We start from the raw sequence: 13,483 nt of genomic DNA, 5'->3' as shown, positions 1-13,483 counted from the left end.
TGCTGTCTGAGCTGAAGTCACTGACAGCCACCACTAAGGATGCAAAGTGAAGATGTGATTTTTAAAGCCCGGATCTCTAATATTGGGTGCCTCATACTGGGCTGAAGGGAAATGTCTCTGCATGAAAATTAGTAGCCTGAAATTCAAACACCTTTCCTGAAAATATGGGGGGGGGGGGGGGGGGGTTGGGGGGGGGGGGGAGGAGGTAAATCTTCTCAGTAAATGATTGAAAGACAGCTTTTCAATGCACACTTGCCTTTATCCAATAATTTAGTGACTTCGGGGTCTGGGCAGTCTGGCTTTTAATCCCCACTTCTGAAGTTTGACCTCTCTTTTATGTCCTCACTCTATTCCTAGTCAGCAGCGTTTACAGGTGGGTAGTGCCATTTTAAACTGTTTTGTGGGAAAACATATTTCTTCATTTAGCAATAAAGGAAAAATATTATGAACTATGAAAGCATGCAGATGTTGCCAGACCCTGTGTACAGCTTTTTTGGAGTGAGAAGTGTTTGGAACAGTGCTTTCCACAATGCCTTAAAAATAAAGAAACCCATCTTTTTGTAACTACAGCAAAACGTAGGTCTTCAAAAGCTTCCCCGCACTTTGTTGGTGATGTCATTAGAACTTTGTTTGACCGGTGGTGATTTGCATTTCATCTATCCTCAGTCTGTGGCAATTTTCCAAGAGGAGGTACTATCAAAACAATTTAGAATTGGCTGTGACAACTGACAATTGCATGGGTGGTACAAAAGGCTTTTACAAATAAACGTTATTTTATACAACAGACATGAATACATGTTTTAATGAAGAAGTGATTCACAATGATAATATTATTGACTTGTTAAGATTAAACAGGTCTACCATATGCTGTGTCTAGTGCTTCAGATGGTTTGAAATTTATTTTTAATTTTTTTAAGTTATTAATATTAACAACAGATGTTGAATTTTAAAAGGATCCAGTAACTGAGAGGAAATCATTTCAAAGCTGAGTGTTGAAGGTTTTGTCTTCTTAATGATTCGAGTCTTCTTAATTTGAAATACTTTGTATATAGTGACTCAGAAAATAATTTCTAATTGGTGATGTAGCTCATAGCTAGCTCTTGCACATGATATTTGGATTATTTTCACCTTACTTCCTCTAGAGCTGGATCCAGTTGCTGAGGAGTGGGTTGGTTGAACACTTGCCTCAGAACCCCATCCCCAACTTTTCAATTATTTTTATAAAAAAAACCCTTTCACAAGTGCATCCACCCTCAACCCACCCATCTCTGGACCATACACTAATGGCTCTGCATACGTGGACCTCACACTAATGGTTCATGCATACACCTGGCTCACCCACGTTCAAGCTCACCGTACGGCTGAGGGATGGGAGGAAAATGCAATAAAGATGCAATAAAGCCACTACACTGAACTGGCATGTTGCAAGTGAGGGACCACACTCACAAGAAGACTTGAGTAACTCCTACTTTCATACAGAAACACAGCCTCTGAGCAGCTATAGATTTAGCCTTTGGATAGTTATTTTTTGCTTGAAGTCCAAAAATATTCTTCTTTTTTCTTTTTTTCCTTTCTTGCCCTGCCTCCACAAGCCCAAGACAGGCTTGGTTTACAATACAGTCCATTGCTTCACCTTCCCGCTCCCAAACGCAGCTGGTCACACAAACCTGAGCCGTGACCGATGGCAACCTGTGACAGCGCGTCACAGCTACCGTGTTGTTCGGCTGCCACCTTTTCACTAGAGCGTTGGCCTGGCTCGTCGTGGGTGTGATGGGGTAACTGAACGCAACTCCCTGTGACTGAGAAACCGTAGACAAGACCCACGACACCTCGTGCTGCCCGGCCTCACGGGAGCACCAGCTGCCTTCAGCTGAGCCCATCACTTTGTTGGTGATGTCGCTGGGGGGATCCCAAGCCACGTAGGAGCGATCCTCAGCACCCCACACATCACCAGGCTCTCACAGACCACGGTGCTAAAACCCCTCCTGCTGCCGTGAGCCGCAGACTGCCCTTCCAGTATGTTATCTGGAAACCAAGAACTGTGCTCAGCAGGGGAGGCAGATCTCATCGCTATGCTGGAAAGCAGCAAGCTTCTCTTTGCAGTCCCGCTAGCTGCTGCTGAAACATCTCCAGCGCCTAATGGAAATGTAGAAATCGTAGGAAATGTAGATGTAGGGATTAAAGCCATCATCTCCTTTTGTATGTTCCCTGCAGAGAAAAAAACACAAGGAAATTACAATGTAATGGTGATAATTAACATAAACAAGATGCAAAGAATGGAAAGCCCAGTCAGCTGTAAATAGATAGCAATGATCCCAAATTGATTTCCAATGGGCTGGAGACACAAAGCAGGGAGCTCCTGAGTGCATGTTTTATTATTTATATCAATTACTAGCTTCATTAACTTAGTTTGACAAAGCAGGCTGTAGGAAGGGAAAGTAAACAACGACAGGCAAGAAAGTCAACCCTATCAGCTTCTTGGCAAAGAGACTAGATTTTAGATCCTAAAGGGACATAACTCCCAATGAGATATATTTGATCTTCATGCCCTTAACCCCTCACTTCTTGCCCTGTAGGGAGGCAGCCTGGCCATCTCGTAACTAGTTCTGAACCCTTTACACCATGCCCCATGGAATCCTGGGTGGGTCCCTAAAGGAGAGAGCACTTAGATGTCTTTTCCTTCCCTGGGGACCACCAAGAAAATGCTAGTATTCTTCCTAATTTCAGATAGCTACTAGGATTTTAACATCCTTGAGGCTCCTGCTTTTACTGACTAGTTGATCAATGGTTTCAAAAGTCTGGGGGAGGCCTGGGAGAGCAGGGAGCAGAGAAACATATACAAAATTTGATTGAAATCAGCCTGGGGAAAGCCTGTCGCATCTGGTTATATCAGTACACGGTACGAATGTACTTGAAACCTGCTCTTGAAACAGGGAGTATGATAACGATTTCTGGAGGAAAGGTCCCATTAATACGAGCAGGGTACCTCTGATGCATCTGCAGTTGCTCTCTGGGACTTTCAGTAAAGCAAACTCGGGTCGATGTGGAGGGAAATCAGGTACAAAGGACCAGAGTTAGCAATGATTTTGACCGAGAATGAGGTCACTAGCATGGGGAGGGGTATTTACTTGATGCAACCACAAAAGCCAGTGTTCCAAGTGGCAGGCAGGCCAGGTTTGCTCCTGCACAGCAAATGGTTAGGTGCAGAGGCTGTGTGTCAGGCACAACTGGCTATTTCTGCTTGCAGAAAGAAGTTTAAGAGAGAAGAGGGTGATCTCCATTTTAGAAAGCCTCCCTGGTTTCTGTATGCTTTCTATGAGGCAGAAATGTTTGCTTTGACCCTTGCTTTGACCTCTTCTCCAAGGGAAGCAGGAGGAATGCAACTATTTTTCTGAGAAAAGAAAAAGATAGCGGGCAGTGAGAGGGGAGGGCTGGAGGTAAAAATTTGTATTATATTTCTTCATACAGAAGTGGCAAAGACAGCAGTGGCTTTACCACCAGCCCATTGTTTCTCTCTCTGCCCTCTTCTCATCTGGTGGGCAGATTGATGGATGCATTGTACAGTTCTGTCCAATTTGGCTTTTTTTTTTTTCCCAGCTGCAGGTGTACCATTTTCAGCTTATATCTGTACCCTGCATAATCTTAGACATCTAATTATAACTCACTGTTGACACCTCAACAAGCAAGGTTTGCTCAATTAAAACTGTACAGAGCATCTGTTGTTCAGCTGCTATGAAAAATACCAGCTTTTCCCAGTCTATCTATCAGCTGGGAAGAACTCACCATGCTCCTGTGAGTAATAGCCTTATGGCAGGATCTGCTTTTGCCCATCCCAGATAAACTGCCATTCCCCAAATGTGATACAAATACAGCTCTTTCTTACAGTTTGCTTCATCCAAGTATAAGGAAAATTTGTTTAAAGCAATGCTTTGCACAAACAAGTTAGTCTTTGGTGGCTGCTGTGAGCTGCCATTTTCAAGGTTGGGGAGACACCAACTCTGCCTGACCCTAACTAAGTGAGGTTTGATTAACTGTTGTTTTTCTTTGGCTGCTTGATTTCAGATTTAGTGACCTTTGTTCACTATCTAATCTGTTTTTAAATTCCTGATCAAATACTGATTTACTTTTTTACGTGTTTCATAAGTACATTGCCTTTTAATACCAATCCCACATTTGACCATAGGGAGCAGCTTATGTTTGATCAACCATTTCTGCATCTGTAAACATTGGAAATACAGTGTATTTGCTAGAACGATGCTCTGTGAGTCCTTCCAACAGCTATGCAGAATAATTTCAAATTGTGAAGCTGTGATTCCTGGTATCTAAATCTGTGCACTTCACTTTAAGTGAAGACATCTCACTCTCCCCTGCCTTTCCCCATCAACTCCTTCTATATCTCTGTTAATCTTTCATATCATTTAGGATATGCAGAGCCTTCTGAGCTGTAAAGGCTTGGCCCCAGCGAAATCTCCCAGATGATTTTTACAATGAGTAAGTGTGGTCCTAAGTGGGCCCTCCATTTCCAAAGCCCAAGACTCACCATGCTCTGATAACCCACTTGCCGGCTAATGCAGTTGATATCTACCTGAAAACACCACCACAGAGCATGTGTACAAACTCCGTAGTACATCTAGAAGTGTTTACGAGAGACTGTCCTTCAGGAACAGTCTGAGAAGCCATCATAAATAGCATGGTTTTGCTGCTGTAAAATGCAGAACACCTGGTTCTACCTGCTAAAAGTCTTGCGGTACATTTAAACAACTGGAATACAATCCCAGCAGATGAGGAGCATAGAGCATTCTGCCATACCTCAGCTCAGATGCAAATCCTGCTCCATCCCTGCAGAGCAGCTGCCTGGCAGTGTGCGAGTCTTGGATTTGAATGTAAGCAAGAAACAACAACTAAAACCCTTACAGGGAAAGTTAATATGTTCATCGAGTTTTGAACTGGGCTACTTCATAAAATCAAAGCATGCAATGATTTCTTAAATTATAATTAAAAATTATACCACCAAAAATACCGTAGTGATGATCGCTGGTTCCTCAGAGAGCCACGGCAGTTCCCCAGCGAGGGGTGGAGATTAGCAAATGCATTTCACATGACAGCTTTTAATATAATTATTTGCATAACTGGATTAAAGAAGTGCACCAACGTGCCTTTAAATCTTATTATTGTTTATTACTCTGGATATCAGAGAAAACAGTAATTACTTTGAGCAGAGATTCTTGGGGCTCGATTCAGAGATGGGGCTGAGCAAATACGGCTGCGCCTCGGTCCCCGCCAGCCTGCGGCACCCCCAGCCCTGCTGCTCGGGGCCGGACCTCCTCTGTGCACCGTGCAGGGAAAGCCTGTAAAAACGGCCTTGCAGGACCGCTGAGATGGGCCAAGGGGGCTGCCGAGGAGAGAGAAGAGCTTCCAGGAGCCCGCGCCGGGGAATGCAGATCATTTCACAGCGCATCTGCAAAACCTAGTAGGGCCTGAAGCAAAGGGGCAGGCTCTGAGCTTTCTAGGGCAAATGCGAGTCCTGACAGATTCAAGGCAGGTACAGGTTAAACCAGCACTTAAGCGCGGGTACCAGATGTGCTGGGCACTCCTGAGGACCTCCTTGAGATGACAGACCTTGGCATTGCTATAACGGCAGCTCCAGAGGCTGCTGGTAGCGAGATGTTCCCAGCGCGTCCCTCACTGTGGGAACAATATACGCACTCAACAGCCCTTCATTTCTGTCTCAAGGAAAGAAAGAAAAAAAAAAAAAAAAGGGAGCGAGCGATCCCTCTTGTTTGCTTCGTGCAGCTCTCTGCAGCAGCCATCTGCAGTCACTAACATTCAAGAGAACATTAATAAGCCAAACTGCAGTGCCGGCAAATGAGAGGAAAAACATAATATATAAGAAGGAAATGATGCCAGGCCTGCTGTGTTAACAAGAGTCTTCCCAGTTACTCCACTGGGCTTTGCATCACTCTAGATTACAGTGCTGTCTGTATTTAGTGCATGAGATGATTGTAAACATTATGGGCCATCTCAATGCTAATTAACCTTTACAAACTGACAAATTAACAGCTTGAAGTCACATAATTCCATACAAGAAAAATCTCTAAAAATCAGGATTCTGTCGTTATTTAAAGCTGCTTTTTGCAGTGTTGTTTCAGTGCTCTCTTGGTGTCCTACTCTCTGTTCTCTTCAAAAGAGCCCTGAAACAAAAGCTGAAAAGCTTATAAAATTTGGTTGGTTGGTTTGGAAGGGATTTTTTTGCCTTTTCAAAATCACCAGTTATTCCAGTAACTTGCCATATTGAGCTTGAAGGAAAAACAAGTTCCAAAAATTCAGCAAAAGCAAAACATGCTTTAATAGGTCATTCAAATCTTTAAATCGAGGTAAGCAAGGCAGATAGATACACTTAATCACACAGTGAAGGCAAGTCATGCCGACTTGAAAAGGACCTCCTTGATTCAGTGTCTCTGTAATCAATTTCTAATATCCAGTTCCTCATTACTAGCAGCAGAACAGCTTGAAATCCTAAGGAAATTTGTGAAAAGGGATTTCAAATGTTTTTGCAATGCTTTTCCCAGTGTGTGCATATGCATCTGTGTATTTTTTTAACCAGATTAAGCTTACTGAATGCTGATGAGCAAAATGATATTTACAGTTTCACAGTAGGAGTACATTTACAAACTAGAGAAACCATCCTCTCTTTCTTCCCTCTCCCCTCTTGTCTATTTGCATTGCCTCGCAGCACATATGTTTCTGGCCTTGTGCAGTTGTGGTCGAATATATGCCCTTGCAGACCATGGCCAAAACTGCCCCTGGATTGCACTGCTTCTCCAGCTGATCTCAGCTCGGTATCAGGCAGTTCCTCATGCCATCCCAGATTCTGGCCGAGCAGGCTGGAAGAAACCTTTTCAGAAACAATGTCTGCTTTCAGAACTTTGTCCCACATACTTATCACAGTTATTTTCAGTTCAGGGAGGAAGAAACTAGAAACCATTAGGTTGATTATAGCTTCTAACTCCATCATTTGATTGAAAGGTGAATGTCAAAGGAAATTGTTTCTTCCCAAAAGACTCTTTCAAAAGAGAGAACTTGCCACTCTGCTCTGTTTGACAGGTCTTTCTTTGGCCGGTCACGCGATGTTCATACATGGCTCAATGTCAACAGCCCCTTCCATCCACTGTCTTTTAACAGACACCTCCAGAAGTGCTCCTGAAGACAGTATCAAAGTCTCTGGCTGTCTCTGGAGATCAAAGCTGATGGCAGCATTGCCACACAGCAGAATCGGTTTCTCAAGGAATGAGTGGAAAGCATCTCAGCACTGACAAGGCTACGGTGACGTCCACTCCTGTGCCTGGGAATGCAGCTGACTTGCAGTAGGGTCAGCAAATTGGGGTTACATGAGACAATGGCAAGAACACAATTCATTGTCGGTAAAGTGGTGGTATGTCTTAATGTACCCCTATTTGGATGATTTTCCACCACTCATTATGTCTCCAGTCTGTCCATCCTTGATGACAGCATCAGCAAATCCACCCAACAGGCTGTTGCGCACACTGCATTGCAGTTGCACCTCACAGAAATAACATCACTCCGGTTTTATTTCCCCTCTCGCAATACCGCATCTCACCTTGCTACATGCTGTGCTGCAGGTTCACGAGACAGGGGAGCTTTGGGATTGCATGGTGATGCTGGCTTCAAAAAACATAAAGCACAGATTCCTGCCCAATGTGGTTGGCCACAGCGGGCAGGTGAGCAGCCCTGCTGCAAAGGCTACCACTCCATCCACTTGGCCAGTGGCAAGAAGATGGCAGTGAGGGGGGGAAACCATGCAGGGCAGACACAGCACATCCCACCCAGGGAGGCTCGGAGCAGCTCCTACCAGCCTGGTTTCCTGCCCACAGCTAGCCAGCTGCTCAGGAAGGGCATTTCAGAGAGCCTTAGGCTATTCTTCAGCATGGCCCTAACCCAAGAGGACTACAGGAATGTTGTTAGTCCTCCACCCTGGATCCTGGGCTAAGGACTGGACTCTGGGTAGATAGGCAGATTTAACTTTTACCCAATCCAAGGCACTTCCTCACTGAGATATTTAGGTCTCATATTCATCCTTGCTTCTCCCTGTCCCCAAATCCCATGTCTGTACTGTCAGCAATATCCAAAAGAGACAGGAGGGATCCCTGTAGTTACATAAGGGTATCTTATCGTGCTAACACCTCCTTGGCCCCTAACTCCTGTCAAAGAGGTAAAGACATTTTGGGGATGTGATGTCTGCTTCTCCTTCTCCAGTAGGAGTGGAGGAGCTGGGGAAGCTACGCATGGGACTTGTGTTGTTATAACTGAGCCCTGAGGACAAACGTCAGGAACCAGGACTGATTAAAAATGGAAATGACTTACAGCGTTACCATACAAAGGAGGTGCACTCCCACCAGCTCTCGTTTACAGCACCACACTGGCCATAATGCAGTTTGTAGTGGGTCCAATTTTTTTCTTCCTCCAAGCAAACATTTTCTTCAGCTCCCCCCTGAAGCTGTCATGGAGCCAGGCGTAGAGGAAGGCATTGGTACAAGCAGACATCATTGCGAACCAGTGGCAGAGCAGCTGGATGAAGTTGAAGTACTGCTTGTCAATCAAGCTGATGTCTATGTCCTTTATCATGTTGAAGATGTGCAGAGGCAGCCAACAGACTCCAAAGGCTGCCACCACTAAGACTAGCAAGCGAAAAGTCTTCCTCCTCCTTGCTCGGTCCCACTCAGCTTGGCCCTGGGTGACGTTGCCTGGGACCACACGGTTTTTCAGCTTGACCGAGATTCTCAGGTAGGACAGGGAGATGACAGCCAAAGGCAGCACGTAGGTGATGATGAGAGTGCTGTAGGCATAAGCTAAGCGATCTCTTTTCATGTGGAACCAAAACTCCTCGCAAATGGAGAAGTCCAGCTCTGGGAACTCTGCGTGGTAAGTGTGGACCAAGGCTGGGGCAGCCAAGGTACAGCTCAGCAGCCAAATAGCAGCCAGGATATAAGCACAAATAGGGATGGTGAGCCTCCTGCGGAATGGGTACACCATGGCATAATACCTGTCCACAGCTATGACGGTCAAGGTAAAGACGGACACAAACACAGTGACGGGTTGCATCAGGAAAACAAAGTAGCACATGAAACGCCCGTACACCCATCCTCTGGGCTCGAAGGCATACGCGAGTGTCAGGGGAACACAGGTTGCACACATGAGCATATCTGAGAAAGCCAGATTGCCTACCAGAAAGTTGGTGACATTGTGCATTTTTTTTGTCTTACAGATAACATAAATGAGAAGGTAATTCCCAATGACACCAATAAAAACCACTAGTGAGTAGCAGGGGATGATGAGTGGCTTGAAGGTCTGAACAAACTGGAGCCCTGAGAATAAATTGCTCGCATTGCTGTGAATTGCAGAGAGGAAGCTTTGGGAAGTTAAATTGTCCGAATTCATCATTTCCCTCCTTTTGTCGTCTGCCGTCAGCTGAGTGAAGTAGTTACCACTGCACTACTCCTGCACTCAATCAGTGTGGATAATGAATGGATTACTGGCTGTCCAGCGGTTACCACATGGATAGTAAACAAGCATCCGTAAAAGCAAAAGGCAAAGTTGTAATCCTTGAGAGGCAGCTTTCAGCAATTCCTAAGAAAAATCAAATACAAGCAATTTCCATTAAAGTCCTCCTGTATTTACTATTACATCTAGGTTTTGACAGCATGCCACTTAATAAACATTTAATGCAGTGAGTACTTACTGCTGTGGTTTTTTAATCCCATATGATTTTCCTGTGGATGCCAAGAAGTGCCCTAGATGTCTGTCTGCTGCAAATCCAGGAGCGTGTGTGTGTGTGTGTGTGTCAGAGAGAGAGAGAGAATATATGAGTGAGAAAGAGGGTGATGCGCATTTACAAGCTAAGTGGAGATCAGTGTTTTAAACAGTCTTCACTACTAGGTCATGACAGATTTGTGTATAAGCTTTTATCCCTATTGGCTGTCCTGGGTATTACGTTGCTCTTTGCGTGTTCCTTACTAATAGTAATTAGTTCTTGAATATGCTTTCAAAAATCCCCTTCTCCTTCCACTGCATCTATAATTGCCCCTCACAGCTAAAAATCAATTTACATTCATTAACACTAGCCTGCACAGTATCTAATCCAATACTCACTTTGCCACAGTCCTCAGAGTGTCCAGAAAAGCTACCTGTGAATTTGCTGCTATAATGTGGCTGTAAAATAGAATTTTAATAACGTGCTGAAGCCAAGTAAATGTCGATGCCACTAGAGGGACTCAGCTACGTACCCGGTGAATGAAGTTAGGATTAGGAAGGTGCATTTAGCATATAGCACAAAGGACCTTATTTTATAAAAATTTATTTTCTAACAGTGGTACAATGTTTGCTCACCCATTGTGAGTATTTTCAGTGGGGTTTACACTTCTTTAAAAGTAAACACATGGGAGCATCTCAAAGGAAATATTAGCACCCAAATAGCTTAGCTATAAAGGTTCACCTGCAGTGATCTACAGCAAACTGTTTCTAATACTGCAGCTTCCCAAAAAAATTTGGGGTGTATCTTCATTCCTGCAGTATGTTTGCAGTCATTAACCTTTTCTGTACCAGACAACAAGGGCTAAACAGTCTGTAAAACAGTACATACTTCTTCTATGTGGTTCAGAAATTAGAAAGTGAAAAATCAGGATAAGTGCTTAGAGAACACATGTTTAAGCAGATGTCCCCATCCAGCTCTTGCCTATTGCCCTAATTCTTCCCTAACTCTCCTCCATTTCAACCACTTGTGGAACCAGGATCTCAGCTGGTGAAAAACAGTGAAACTCCACTGCATCCATTTATACCAGCTAGGGAGCTTAAAAAATAACAACTTCTGAATACTTCAGAGCAGAGAACATTGCTAGGTTTTGCAAGGCACCCAGAAGATTTAGGCACAAATTTAACGGACAGTTTATGTCCTAACCTTTCACACTACCCTAAGGAAAATTTAACCCATTATTTTCTATGAGGCTATGGGCAGGCCCACATCCTTCTTTTGATTTTATGTAACTTGACATAAATAAAAAGTTTAAATACATTTCATTTGTGTGATAATCCTTTCCCAGAAGCTAATCTTGTGTAGTGCTTGTTCAGAGCCATTCTCCCACAACTGCTTATGACAGATAGGCATTTCAAACATAGTAAGTGCTGACTCTTTGCTGCTGCATTTATGGTTAGATTATGCTATGGACTGGAATACAGCTATAATTCCAGCCCGAGGGGAGAACAGGCATGTAGCTGCATTGCTCAGGAGTGCCATCCTTCACTTCATGGATGTAGTAACCTACCCATGACCCATATGAAAAAATGGGATGTCATATCCCACTTCAATCTCACCTCTCTGAGCTGGATGGGACCCAGAGGAATATAGAACCTATTTATCTCTACATACCCAAATCCAGACTAGGAGAGGGACCTGAGGGTAGAGGTTGCAAAGAGGCAAGGAAAAAGGGAATTCCTACTGCTTTCACCACCCAGTGCAACCGTACTGTTTGGTTATAAGCAGCATGCTGCAAAAGTAATTCCTAAAACGCATAAATGCAGTTGTTTCACTTAATGTTGGAGAAAAGTAAGGTCTGATTTAAAACCTACTGAAGTAGGATTTCAGTAGGCTTTGGATGTGGTGTGGTCTCTAGTAGAAGCCAAAACACATAGAAAAATGAACAGGGGGCATACGTAAATGGCCTTCATACTGCCCACATCCTACTGGAATTATAAGGCTTACGCAAGGAAAGAAGCCTCACGATAATTATCAGTGCATACATAATAATTGAAAATCACACTTTTAACGAAGTGATTTTTCTCTTTTGTTCCCAAGAGCTGCAGTGTAGATCCAATAAACATCCTCATTGTATTCCTATGAGAAAAAGGTTTATACTTTGCTGTGTGAGAATAAAAATCAAACAAAATACCATCAAAAGTAGCCTTCAAGGTCACCTAAATGGTCAGTCACAAAAACCTGTAAGTAACCTTAGAGGTTCTTTTATTTCAAGCTGTACCAAGCAATCTTCCTGCATTTTCTCTTACCTTTAAATGTATTTTCTTCACCTCTGAAACCAGTACCATCTTCTATTTGAAGGCTCTTACCCTATTTCTGTTAGTGACTTTATGTTTGTTTTGGCTTCAGGCAGAAAATTTCTTCAGTTCAACTGTACTCTACAGGCAAGACCCGGAAAGATAATATTTAATAGGGGCTTGAATAGAAAAAGTATTTCAACATTTTACCCACCCAAAATCCCCTTTCCTCCTTTTAAAACTGCAAATATTAATCTTCTTTGGAATTTCCTAGGCTAGATGACAAAGTCCTTCCTGAACTGAGTATAAGTCTACTTCACACACAAAATTTTCTAATTAAAAAACAAAAGGTCACAGAAACTGCATTACTGTCAGATTAGAACTGTTTTGATATTCCAAGTGTATAAGAGTGCCACACATAGGAATGCTGATTAGTGTCTAATTGAAACCGTGGTCTTCCTTGAGTCAATGGAAAATGTTATATCTAGAGCCAGACCAACACCTCAAAGAAACATTTCTCAGCTGAACTTTCATGATCTCTTGTGCTAACCTGTCACATCTGTACAGACATTTTGAGTACAAACATTGTAAGCGGCTATGTGACTTTCAGAAAGTGGTAAACCTCTCAAAGCACTCACGCTGTTCCTTACGTGCATGTCTAATCATCCCTGTAGTTCCTAACTATAAGAGCATGATCTAGGAATGAGATCTGATCCTAGCAGCTATACTTGCAAAGCTCAACAGTACTTCTTAAGCTGGCAGGCCCTCTCTTCTATTATTTAGGCTTTGAAGTTTCTTCTGTCATTAAAGTCTCACAGTTTCAGGTGTTAGTTTTCTATGTTCTTGTTCATTTGATATCTGTCTTTTTCTGTAAAACACAACCTTATTTGTTTCACAGAACTCCTTTAAAAAGTCTTTCACATTCTTCCAGGAATGTTCTGTGCAGAGCAGATCAGGTAGTTCTTGCAGACCCTACAATAAAAATAGACGCTCTGCCTATTTTGAATGACGTAGAGCTGGGGGTTCCTTTAGCAAATTCCTCTTTTGACCAACCAGGGAACAAGGTTGCGTATCACACAACAATCTCAAGACAGGTCAGCCTGTCCCCCCTTCTGTCATTTAATCATATAAATGCATCCTGTCTGCCCCTGCTATGGACTGAGACATCACAGTCTCTAAACTCTAAAAACCATGTCTACAACTAAGGGTTTTGTTTGGTTGGCTTGGAGTTTTTTGGTTGGTGTTGCTGCTTTTCTGAAATTCAAGGTACCAAACTTTGATAAACTCAGAATTCAGCTTAAAATAATTCATAAAAGCTGAAGAGGAGGCTTGAGTTTAAGTCAAAACATGCTTGAGGTTGCACGTTAACTATAGAATAGGGGCTCTACTCTTCTCTGTATGCGCAAAATTCTTAGTCTGC

At 43.2% G+C, this 13,483-nt stretch overlaps 1 protein-coding gene across 2 annotated transcripts; it reads right to left on the bottom strand.

Moving 5' to 3' along the window:
- Nucleotides 1–821: 821 nt before the first annotated feature.
- On the bottom strand, nt 822–12,211 carry PRLHR (prolactin releasing hormone receptor). 2 transcript variants are annotated; one of them, XM_030031469.1, is made up of 3 exons: nt 12,076–12,211; nt 8,383–9,645; nt 822–2,208 (listed from the first exon to the last, which is right to left on the bottom strand). In XM_030031469.1, the coding sequence occupies exon 2, from the start codon at nt 9,457–9,459 to the stop codon at nt 8,425–8,427; it is 1,035 nt and encodes a 344-aa protein (XP_029887329.1). In that variant the 5' UTR covers nt 9,460–9,645; nt 12,076–12,211; the 3' UTR covers nt 822–2,208; nt 8,383–8,424. The 2 variants fall into 2 exon arrangements, with proteins under 2 accessions (XP_029887329.1, XP_029887328.1); XM_030031468.2 differs by lacking the exon at nt 12,076–12,211 and adding an exon at nt 9,758–9,929.
- Nucleotides 12,212–13,483: the final 1,272 nt, after the last annotated feature.

This window comes from Aquila chrysaetos, chromosome 11 (genome assembly GCF_900496995.4).
Source record: "Aquila chrysaetos chrysaetos chromosome 11, bAquChr1.4, whole genome shotgun sequence".
NCBI classification, from domain to species: Eukaryota; Metazoa; Chordata; class Aves; order Accipitriformes; family Accipitridae; genus Aquila; species Aquila chrysaetos.
Note: the sequence above shows the minus strand (reverse complement) of the source record. Positions and strands in the feature narration are given on the sequence as shown.